At 36.9% G+C, this 12,588-nt stretch overlaps 1 protein-coding gene across 2 annotated transcripts in view; it reads right to left on the bottom strand.

The window, feature by feature from the left end:
• Positions 1-4,216: 4,216 nt before the first annotated feature.
• The window catches only part of LOC127962016 (leucine-rich repeats and immunoglobulin-like domains protein 1), a 57,122-nt gene continuing 48,750 nt past the window's right edge, over positions 4,217-12,588 (bottom strand). For both annotated transcript variants that reach the window (XM_052561414.1, XM_052561413.1), the window contains 8 exons: positions 6,999-7,289; positions 6,626-6,727; positions 6,388-6,468; positions 6,074-6,127; positions 5,938-5,997; positions 5,712-5,780; positions 5,524-5,574; positions 4,217-5,339 (listed from right to left, as the gene is read on the bottom strand). In XM_052561414.1, the coding sequence (XP_052417374.1) occupies positions 5,305-5,339; positions 5,524-5,574; positions 5,712-5,780; positions 5,938-5,997; positions 6,074-6,127; positions 6,388-6,468; positions 6,626-6,727; positions 6,999-7,289 (743 nt within the window). In that variant the 3' untranslated portion in view covers positions 4,217-5,304. The remainder of the gene's footprint in view (positions 5,340-5,523; positions 5,575-5,711; positions 5,781-5,937; positions 5,998-6,073; positions 6,128-6,387; positions 6,469-6,625; positions 6,728-6,998; positions 7,290-12,588) is intronic.

A 12,588-nucleotide genomic window follows, 5' to 3' on the forward strand; every position in this document is an offset into this window, starting at 1 on the left:
AACACAATTAAAAATTTGTCTGTGGTGTATTTAATTGTTGGATTAATGTTGTAAAAAAAATGTGGCTCTAAGCATTTTATAAAAGCTCGTTGTGATGAAGGCACTTAAAGTTCCAGTATGCGACTTTTGTAATTGTCCACAAGAGGGCGCATTTCCAACAATAACAAAGACGAAGCTTGATGACGCTATGAAGCTGGTGATGATGGGAGATGTCTTTTTAAATGCGTTTTCACCATAGCAATGTATCTAAATTGCATAAACAAATCATGATCACAGATGAGGTAATTTATTCGGTTTTGTATTACCTGTATATCTGATCGTATTATTTTATGTCATCATAATTAATGACCTGCAAGGAATGTTATACTATATTATCCCGTTACAACTTACAGCTATTTGTTAAATGATTTGTTGGGTTAAAGTTGTGCAGTGTTACGTCTTTATGGTTAATGCCGTGTTGTTTAACGTGCTCAAACTAATCGTTCTAAAAGTAAATTTGACGAACATTTGCAAGTAATGACTAAATATATTTTTAACAACACATATCCGATTGTATTTAATTGTACTGCCATAATCTCGGTCACCACACGTGATAAAAATCCTTACCTTAGTACAAAGAGCAATATAACTTTGTTTATAAGTGCTATTATTGACAGTTGCATGTGTTGCAGGGAAACACAGATACATCCTCACTGGAATTATCAAATCCAGATGAGACCTGGACCATCTTTACTGTAACTATTACGTTACTTGTACAATAACATAATAAATAATTGATTTGCTTACCTGTCTATCAATACACTCGCGAGAGCAGAGTCTCTGTCAAGTCCAAGATTTTCGCGCAGCTCTCTCCATCTCGTAAACGCCTGGCCGATATTTATCCTGGTTTCATTCCTCCGTTTGTCACACAGTCTGTGTGTATCCGAATATGGACGCTTACGTTTTCCTGGCACTTCAATACTCGCCAAAGAGTAATCGTGATCCATAACAACGACAACCAAACCATACGCGCGGCTAACCACATAACTAACATAACCACCACTTCCGCATTTGACCATGTGATATTCCACTGTGTCATCACATGGTCTACACCAGAAACAAAGTATAGAGCGGACATTGCGTCACTGAGAGGCGACATTTCTTTTCCGGGACGGCCAGTTATTTAAAATCGGAATTTCTCTAAAATAAAAAATCTTTGGAGACTTTTGAGATATTGAAAGTACACAACTGGTGGAAATATATCACACTGTGCAAGTTATTTTCGGAAATTTTATTACAAAATTCCTACATATTGGAGCTTTAAAGTGTTCATATGATGCAATTTCTAATTTCTCCTGTTTGCAGTATTTTTAAACCAACAAGACGTGACACATTGAATGCACACATTTAAACCCACTTCAGAAAAGCTGTCCCTTACGAAACAAAATGATAATATACTGCAAAATATAATGCATTTCAAAATATATTTCATATATTTTAGAAACTAGTGCTTATATTTTTCAATATACAGCAATATATGATCATGTATTATATATTGATAAAATATAGCTATATATTGCTACATACAAATATATTTAGAAATGAAGACAAAAATATTAATTGTTTGATATTTTATTGAGCACATATTGCACATAGATGTATGTATGCACACATTCACTGAATGAGTCACAGCAGATTTCTAGTTCCCAGCATGCTTTGCTTCTGACTGTTAATGGAGAGTGAATATTATGTGCTCTGGTTTAAAATCGTTAAAAGTGTTATGTCATGTGTTTTTGCTTAATATCAATAAAGATAAAGGGATCTGTGCAACGGTGGATTATTTTGAAGTGTAAAAGGGTTTCTGGTATGTGTAAGTGTGTGAGGTTACAACTGTGCAGAAGAGTTGAGTCTGTAGTTAGGAAGATGATTGACCAAACACCATTAAATCACGTTACTTTATTTAAAAAGTAATGGCTGTGCACTATTCAGCACAGAGAAAGTCTGTTATCTAAGTGTTTAATATGAGAGGGTATGCTATTGTAAACTAGCTATGTTTTAAAATATGAAACATGTATATCATAAATTGTTGTTAAATTTAATAAACATATATTTCCATACATGTGTGTACATACTGCATGAGTAAAATGTATGTTTAATATATTTTTACACATGCAGTACCATTTCATCTTGGTCAAAAGTTTCATAGACAAGCACTTAACCTAACAAAACACAAACAATTAGACTACATATTTGTGTATTTTAGTATCTTTTGAGACAGTTGTATATAGATATTTCATGTTTTTTAACGTATCCCATTAAACATTCACACATAAAACAGGGAAAAAAGTTTGTGCAGCACTCTTGACCTACAGGTATTGAGTGTTTACTATTTTTTTCTTTATATTTTAGATTACATATTTCACAGATGTGGATTGGGCTGCAGACCAGCACTACATTTCCACTGTGTCTACAGTACAGCTACAGGTTTTAAGGAGAGATGATTTCAGACTCATTTAGATGTTTGTAAATGGATGCAGGATTCCACATCATGCAAAATGCCACAATCCACCAGAGCAACAGACCATGTGACTTCTGGGACCCTATCAGCCACCAGCAGCATCCTCTATAACATGCCAGACAGGGGTTGGTGCACAGCCTGTTATTAAACAGAAATGTACAGTGTGTGTTACCCTAAAAATAAAAAAAAATGATATCTATATAAATTCAGGACATCAATGCAAGCTTAATAAAATCATAAAGTGTTGACAAAGATATTTCCAGTCCGCTCAAGGACAACAGATGGAGATTAGCTAACAGCTAAATCTGGTGCAAACCATCTCCTCACTCATGAGATAAATGTTTTTTAAATGAATGAATGAATTAAATATTCAATTCCTTTATGTACACTGCTCTCATGAAGGAGCCACAATTAGTAAAACCTCCAGGTCAGTTTTGTATGGTTGTGGTAACACTGCCGTGTCTTTAGAGGTTTTGTGTAAGAGTATCTGCAATTAACAGAAGAAGACCAGGAGAAGACCCTGTTTATGTTTGTTATGTTTAACATGTTTGTGGAGTTTTAAATTCATTCAATTTGATTATATTTTTAAATCTTGATTTTGGTTTAGTTTTTTTTTTCTTTGGTTTTTGGGTTTATTTATTTACTTATCTATTTGAGGCAAAGCTAGTGTGTGAAGGTTTTTTTAAGGGGGAAAAATGTTTTATGTAAATATATATTTTTTTCAATCTGATGTAGAATTGTTTTGCCTGTTTTTTAAAAAAAAAGAAAATGGTTCCATAAAAATGGTCAGCTATGAAACAGTTAAAATAGAAGAAGAAGAAAAAAATAGATTTTTCAGTTAAATCAAATGTTCAAACGCCCAACCTTTGTTTTATTTTGGACTGATCTGTCTTCGCACGTCGGCAAGAGAAACTGCAGGGAGACATGTCAGTCCTCAACACTTGCCTAGAGCTGTGGGGAGTAGTGCAAAAGGGGGCAGTGACTTCTTTCCTAGTCAAAGTACAGGGATGACAGTGGTTTTTAGATGTACTGTCGTATTGTAGCTCTCATGACATTCAGTAGAGCAGAATAACTTTTAACTGTGACCCTAAATACTTTTAATAACATAAATCTGCTTCTTTCCAGAGCATTAACTGACCTGAATATGAGCCGGATGGACAGCACTGACTCTGATCTGAAGGAAACACACTTGACTAAAGTTAAAAGCTACATAGAAAGTCACTTTCCAGTTTTCAAGAGACACTGTCAGCAGATGAGGACACCTTAAAGCAGGTTTTCTAACTTGGTTAATTAACACAACCTACTTGCTTACGCTGTTTCACCAATTTTTTTTTTTTTTTTTTTTTTTCTCTGGGAACCAAATCAGCCGGGAACCATGAAGGATTAATTCATGGTTTCTTCATCAGGATCTGATCTGCATGGCTCATATCTGGTAAATGATGCTAAAGACACAAACATGTCTGTTTCCTGAGCTGAAGGACATTACTGTAATGGTGAACTGTCCAACATACGGTGGTCATTTTGTTCATAACAATAACTGCATAATCAACATGCACCCTAAAAAATAAACAAATAAATAAAACACCACCAACACCAACAAATAAGCCTTCTCTACAGTCAAAGCAAATATGCTCACTTGATGCTTATCTGAAATTACTTTTACCTATGGTTAAAATGTCAGTAGATTTACAATTGTGAAAAACTAATGCAATGAAAACATGTTTGTATTTTTATTTATTAAATATAAAACTCCAATTTCATTAACTGCAACAAAGTTTGAAAAATATATGAATGTGAAAAGCTGTATGTGGATTTGTAATTTTTTTTTTCTGTCTTAATGACTTAGGAAAAGCACAAGCATTTATTAGTAAGATGAAAACATATAACTCTAGATAATACAGTGAATATACATCTCTATAGAATAATGCATGTGCATAAGCAGTTCACTCAGATTAATTTCTTTAAGGGGTCATCGGATGCCTATTTTCCACAAGTTGATATGATTCTTTAGGGTCTTAATGAAAAGTCTTTAACATACTTTGGTTAAGATTTCTCAGTGGTAGTGTAAACACCCTTTTTATGTGTCAAAATCAGTTCTGCAGAAATAAAAGCATTTATAAAAATGTTTAAATGTTAATGAGCTTTGCTGACCCCGCCCCTCTCGACTGTGGGGTGAGGAACCCTGCTCTGAGAGACTGTTTACTAGCCGCAAAACTTGCTAACTAGCACGTTATTAGGAACAGCGATTGCAAAGATTTATAACAGCTTGTCCTCACTTCTTCTGTAGGTGAAGCTGGATAACAAATGATTTGCGTGAACGCATTTAGTTTGATCGTGGCGCATTCCCTTAAGAAACAAACATAATCCACTGTGTCTTCAGCAGCTCAGATATCGGGAGTAAATAAAGACTGCTATGTTCATTATTATATCCCACAACAAAACACCTCAATCGCTTAAGAGACTTCTTTTTGACATCTGCTCTGGCGGCGAAACAATGTTGGACTGATGACAGTCACTCAGGGCGGAGCTAAGTTAAAACACTAGTGTCAATCTACTATTGTGGGAGGGGCGTTCATCCAAGTGACATCACACAGACAAGGAGCTGAGAACGGCCCAATTTGAAAAAGGGGATATTATTTTTAGGGATTAAATTAAAACCACTGGGTGGATTTTATCATTATAGAGTAGATATGTACACACACTACCAACACACATTTAAGTTGAACAACATGTTAAAGTGAAATTAGCATCATATGACCCCCTTTAAGCAATGCAAGCGTCACTGTGTCTGCTGCTGTGAATCTCTTTTAGCCGTCTGTTGTCTTCACTGCACTCAGAGACCCTTAACAGATAAAACAGATACAAGATGATGCATTATGATGTGAACACTGCAGATCTCTGATTCGAGCTCATCAAACACATGCCACAATCTACGACAAGTGCAAATTGTGAGCTTTCTGTCAGTTATTATAAAATTATTGTACAATTGTAACAATTATTGTTTGATTTATTTTTATATTTTTTACCCTTCTTCCTAACAGAAGCATAAGTTGTATCACCAACTCCAGCATCAGCATCTGAAAAACACAAATCATCAATAATTACATGATAAAATTTAAGATTTATATATTTCTTCAATGAGCCAGATGACTTTAGGAGTCAGTAAAAGAGATAGGTCACCTCCCAAAATTAAAATTTTCATAATTTTGCACACCTTTGCATTTCTTTACTTTTTTTATGACTTCTGAGTATGTCGCATCATTTGATTCTGCCATGGAAACATCTGAAAAAAAGCAAAAAATAATAATAAAAAAAATAAATAAAATAAAAAAAAAATATATATATATTTATATATATATATATATATATATATATATATATATATATATATATATATATATATATATATATATATATATATATATAGTTGTTGTTTTTACCTTTATCCACATATGACCATAAGATCTCTGAATATGTGACCTCTGTGGTCTCTGGATCATCTAAAACAAACATGTCAACATTAATGAATGATATTTACTGGTGAATGGTATGTGTTAAGATAGTTTAAAACTCAACCTTTGTGTCTCTTCTTTACTTCAGTCACGTCGTCATAAACATGATCAGGATCTGCTGGACAGCACACAAACATTTGAGGATAAAAGATGAAAAGCAAAGCAGTCTTGAAGGTAAAAAACAATTATGAAGCATAACGGGATGGTTCAAAAATATACTTTGAAGAATTCTGGGGTCCAAACTGAACCCAACTAATTTATTTATTAATTTTTTGGTTTCACAGAGGTCAAAATCATGTAGATTGGAATTGACATGGGTAATTATTTGTGTGTGAATGTGTGAACTATGACTTTAAATGATTAGTTCATGAGGCTGACCAGACTGTAGAGGAAAGTTTTCTGGTTGAGATTCTGCAGATTGATTTGGGACTGATGTCTGGTTAATGTTACGCTGCTGATCTAGAATAGAAACAAAGAGCATTATGGTCACTCAAGAGTATCTGCAGTGATTACACTGACTCTTTCTGCTGATATTTAGATCTTCTCATGAGCCTTTATTCATAAACGCTATCTTTCATGTGTTTCTGTTCAGTTGTATTAATCATGTCATGAACACCTTTGTTCTTCTTGTATCTCCACAGCAGCAGCAGAGAGATGAAGATCAACAAGAAAACACTCGATCCCACAACCACAGCAGTGACCGGAAGAGAAGATGAAGCTGTGAGACACATTCAGATCTGAGCTTAAGTCACATATGATACTATTTCATAAAACCTACTATTTCAAGGCTTCTGACCTCACACACTTTGCTCCTGCTGGTTATAACATTAATTTGAACAAAGATATCATTGGTAATCTAGAACATTTTATTATAAACCTTATTTGCCTCAAAAGAAGGCATTTTAAAGCCACGATAATAATAATAAAAAAAAAAAAAACTATAAATAGTTAATCAGTGCTTATAAGTATTTATCAGAGTATTTCCTCACCATTAACAGACAGATGTATTCGGTTACGGTCCTGTGATGAGTTTGGTCTCTGATCTCTCTGTCCTCTACACCAGTACTGACCCTGATCAGATGTAATTACTCCTCTGATAGTGAGAGTGTCTCTGTTTACAGTGTAACCATCAGACGTCTGTGATATTACACTGTCTGTGTCTTTATACCACTCATATCTCCAGTCACTGTAATCAGACTCAATCTCACACTTCAGATTGACTGTCTCTCCAGTGAATACAGGACTGTCTGGAGTCATAGTCAGTGAAGATCTGGGGGAATCTGGGAAGATAAAATAGATACAATTACGCACTAATAGTTTACTAAACACAATAATTGATTGTGTATTAAATATCTTATTTTATGTGTAAAATTAAGAATCTACCATTAAAATCCCATATTAGTTGATCATTAAGCAGAATTTAATTTACATCTCTGGTACATTCGGACTAAGGTATGAAAAAAAAAAAAATTCTGAATGTTATTCTGTTTATGATATTAATGAAAAGGTGCTGTCATAAGTCACATTCATTGTTTTGTTACGATTTTAAAGGGTTAATGAAATAGTAAATCAAATTTGTGTCATGTTTACACAAATAAGAGTTTATATCATTTTATTTCAGTCGTGGAAAAAAAGATCAAGTGAAGTGAAGGCTAAACAGTTTGAGTTTTGGCTTCACTTGGCTATAGTGGAAGTAGAGAAGTGTTGTCTATTTTTTAAAGACAGTCAATGATTTTGAACAACTCATGTCTGTCCATCAGGGCTGGGAAGGTTACTTTTAAAATTAATTTTGCTACAGATTACAAAATACAAGCTTTAAAAAAGTAATCAGTAACGCATTTCGTTAGATTACTCAGGTTTAGGAACTTAATCTAAATACTTTAGAACACATTGAAATGCTTAAGCTTTGTAACACAAAGAAACATATTAACTTGAAGTTTATTTTTTTATGCTTTCCGTCATCTACCAGCCATACTGTTAAGAAGGAGAGTCAGAGGCGTTTGGATCCAATTGCAGCATTTATTCAACAGAATGGTCAGACAGGCAGAGATCAGGAAAGGCATCAGGTGTGTCAGGGATATCCAGAATCATAAACAGTAACGGGCAGAGATCGGGGCAGGCATCAGAGAATCAGAGTCGAAATACACAATCCAAAGGTCAGACACGGAAACACAAACACAGGGAAAACGCTCGGAAATTTAAGACAGGGCTAAACAAGACTTCGCCATGTGGTGGTGTGAGTATGCTGTTCATATGGGTGTGTGTGTGTATTATTTGCAGGTGTGTAATCAGATGCAGGTGTGTGTGTGTGTGTGTGTGTGTGTGCACGAAATCAGTCCCAGGTATGAGGCAGGATGGGAAATGGAGTTTGAATGAGTCCTGAGTAGAGTGCCCTCTACGGAAGTTCATGGGCACTTCAGCTGATGATCGTGACGATTGGCTTCCAGACACTCTAAACAATCTAGGAGCGTGGTGGAGCAGAGGCGGAACAGGGGGAGGGACGGAGGGCCAGGTCCATGTTGAAGTGGAGGGGCTGGGACCGGGGCAGAGCCAGACGAGCCGGAAGCAAGGGTGGAGCAGGCAGAACTGGAGACCTTCCTGGGCTTAACATGGGAAACAGGAGCCCACCGTGGGCTTAACTCAGGCACAGTAGCCTGCCGAGGCAGAGCAAGGGGAGCAGAGAACCACCACAGCCAAGCAGACAGGACAGGAATGAATGAGAGTTCAAAGAAGGCTTCCATGGCCGTGACGGGACAGGCGGGGAGTTCATGGATGGCCTCCGTGGCTGTGACTGTACAGACAGTGAGTTGGTGGATGGCCTCCATGACCATGACCAGATAGGACTAGAGTTCTGGAAGTTCAGCTGAGATGTGGCAAGGCTCATGAAGTTTAGCTGAGACATGACAAGGCTCTGGTAGACCCATGGTGATTTGACTGGGTTCAGGAAGATCAACTGTGACTTGACTTGGCTTCTGAAGAATGAAGATCATTGGTGACTTGATTTGGCTCATGAAGTTTACCTGTGGCTTTACTTGACTTATGGACATTAATGGTGACTTGGCTGGATTCGCAAAGATCATTGGTGACTTGACTTTGTTCGTGAAGATCAACTGTGACTTGACTTTGTTTATGAAGATCAACTGTGCTTTTACTTAAAGGGGGGGGGGTGAAATGCTCGTTTTCACTCAATATCCTGTTAATCTTGAGTACCTATAGAGTAGTACTGCATCCTTCATAACTCCAAAAAGTCTTTAGTTTTATTATATTTATAAGAGAAAGATAGTCTGTACCGTTTTTCCCGGAAAAACACGAGAGCCTGGAGGGGTGACGTGTGGGCGGAGCTAAAGAATCACGAGCGCCAGTAGACTTTTGCGTTGAGAGCATGTGTAAGCTGTGACATTACCGTGAGGGAAAAAACATCATCCAAAACAAACCATGGCTAACAGTCAGATTCAGCTTATATTTATGATCCAGAATCAGATCCAGAAGCTGAAATTTAACAAGAGCAGCATCAGCAACGACGTCTCTATGTGGTATGTATTGAAACTGTATATATTTGCTTAGTGGTTTTGGAAAATGACTAAGTTCCACTTTATGTCATCCTTTTTTTTTAAGGTGTACATGTTGAAAGAGCAGTTTGATGCCAACATCGCATTTTGTTTACTTGATGTGCTTACGCGCTGATAGCTAAGTTAACAACACAGAGATATTTGAAGAAGCTTTACTCACCGCCTGCGGTTCCAACACACGATCGTGACCCTTTTTCGTTGGGACTGCATTATCCTTAAGAAATAAACTATATGAAAATACGGCGTCAAACTGGGCCTTGTTTGTAAAACAAGCATCTTCGAAATGCAGGGAACAAACACAAACACTTGCACAACTCCGTTGATGCTCTGTAAAAATAAACTCCATCCACTGGTCCCTTAATGCTGGTTTTTCTTTGGTAATCTGTGCAGGGTTGTCTTGTCCTGGCAACCAAAAACACACTTCTTTTGTGACATTTCGCGACGCTCTCGCTCTGATCAGTGAAGTCTGTTTTGCTCTCAGTGCTCTGCTATACGGGAGCGCGTGCTCTTCCGGCAGAAGTGTCCTTAGGACCCATATGGGAATTCCGCTCCATCTAACGTCACACAGACCCATACTCGAAAAAAAACTTTCCGAAACTTGTGACAAACCGGAAGGAGTATTTTTGGACTAACTTGACTCTGGACAGTCGACGGGGACCTGACTTGGCTCTGGGAAATCAACAGCGGCGGCCATCTTGTGCAGCGGTGCTGGGCTGGCGACCATCTTATGCAGCGGCGCTGGGGTTTCAGCACTGTCCTCTGCCTCACCCACAGTGAACGAAGATCCACACAACAAAAGAGCATATTCTATGATATCCCTTAGACTGCTATTTTTTCCCCTCCAGGTAACCATGATTTAATTGACTCATAAGTCCTTAAACAAAGCTTCATCATATACAGGAACCTGATATATTAGCTCACAGAACTGCTGAACATACTCCTCAATCGATTGATCTCCTTGTCGTAGATTTAACAGCTGGTCGACTGGATCCATGGTTAGGCTGGATTGGCGAGTGGCTGATTTGGAAACCTGAACTGATACCTCGGTGATGACGGGGTAATACTGGGCTGCTGGATCCTTGAGTGGCGAAGTCTTCTGTTAAGAATGAGAGGTGTTCAGATCCAATTGCAGCATTTATTCAACAGAATGGTCAGACAGGCAGAAATCAGGGATGGCGTTAGGTGTGTCAGGGATATCCAGAATCATAAACAGTAAAGAGCAGAGATCAGGGCAGGCAGCAGAGAATCAGAGTCGAAATACACAATCCAAAGGTCAGACAAAGAAACACAAACACAGGGAAAATGCTCTGAAATGTAAGACGGGGCCAAACAGGACTTTGCCGTGTGGTTGTGTGAGTATGCTGCTTATATGGGTGTGTGTGTGTATTAGCTGCAGTTGTGTAATCAGATGCAGGTGTGTGTGTGTGTGTGTGTGTGTGTGTGCATGCGCACAATCAGTCCCAGGAATGAGGCAGGATGGGAAATGGAGTTTGTATGAGTCCTGAGTAGAGTGCCCTCTACTGAAGTTCATGGGCACTCCATCTGATGATCGTGACACATACGATTTGTGTTTTCTTTGCATTTTATTTTTAAGAACATACATTTTCCATATAATTTCTATGAACAACAAAAACTGTTGTCATTTAAATCTTCCAATCAATATAAATTAGATTTGAATACAATTACTGGGATTCTGTGCTGTTTCATGCTGCATTCAAAGATTCAAAACTAATCCAGACACACCAAACACATGATAAAAGCAGCCAAAACAACTGGCTCAGTTGTCCAAGTTACACAATAGATTTATTTAACGAATGGACCAAACTTTTATTGAAAAAGAGCCGCAAAAGAATCGCTGATTCAAAATGGACAGGGCTCGTTTCCCAAGGCCACAAGCAATGTCGTTATTAACTATGCTTTCGGGAAACACACCTCAGGGGTCGCAAAATTTCACATTTCCCTTGTATCCCTTCGGGCAGGCATTTTTCAAGTTTTGGTAGCCCAAAACGAATTTAACAAGCCCAAAAAATGATCAGCAAAATCTAGTAGCATATCTAGATGTAATGATTCAGTTAACTTATGATGCAAATAAAGTTCACAATACAGATTACACCATACAATTTTCTTACAATTTATTTATATATTTACAAAAATAGATTCAAGACAAATTATAAATGAAAATGTGTCATTTTATTATCAGACAAAAGACAAAATGTTACATATTTCTTTGTGAAATTAAAATGTTAAATAATAAAGCTTAATAAATCAAATTTAAAAAAAAAAAAATTCATACAACTACAAAAAATATCAAAATTAAAAAAAAAAAATTGTCTGTCTATTTTAAATCAGCGGAAACCATTTGAATTACAATCCAAACAAGATGCTAAATACATGTTATTTCGGTTGTATAATTAAAAAAATTTAAGTAAAAACTGAATGGTCAGATTTTACCTTTGTGAATGAGACACAGATGTCACTCTCTGACAGCAGGTGACACTAATGGAACAGCAGGTATTTAAAGACTGCTGCCCCTTTATTTCTTTCTCCACTGTACACGTTCACTTTCAGGTTCACAACATAACCGACTGTGTTTACGACTTGCAGAGACAATTATTCTGAGATGATTTTGTTTGTATGTGTTCATTCAGAAGCAAGGATACACGAAAGAGGAATCAATTCAATGTAAGCGCATTGTCTGAAACGCTGCTCTCAGCGTGTGCTTTGAATGAGTGCTTGCAAGCTCCGAATGCACAAGAATGGTTTAAAACGCTTATTTTTGTTTGACTTTATAGACTTTTATTTCATGCATGATTTGTATGGATCTGTGCCGTTATTTGCAGGGGGGTTACGGGGGTCATGACCCCCTCAAAAATCTAATCCAGCTAATATAACCCCCCCCCCCCCAATATCATCACATCATTCAGATTAAAATGAATATTCTGAATGAATACTTTTCTTCGTTTTCTTTATTAATTTAATTTGCCAGCAAGGAAGATAGTATCATATTTTA

This window comes from Carassius gibelio, chromosome B7 (assembly GCF_023724105.1).
Source record: "Carassius gibelio isolate Cgi1373 ecotype wild population from Czech Republic chromosome B7, carGib1.2-hapl.c, whole genome shotgun sequence".
In the NCBI taxonomy this organism is placed as follows: domain Eukaryota; kingdom Metazoa; phylum Chordata; class Actinopteri; order Cypriniformes; family Cyprinidae; genus Carassius; species Carassius gibelio.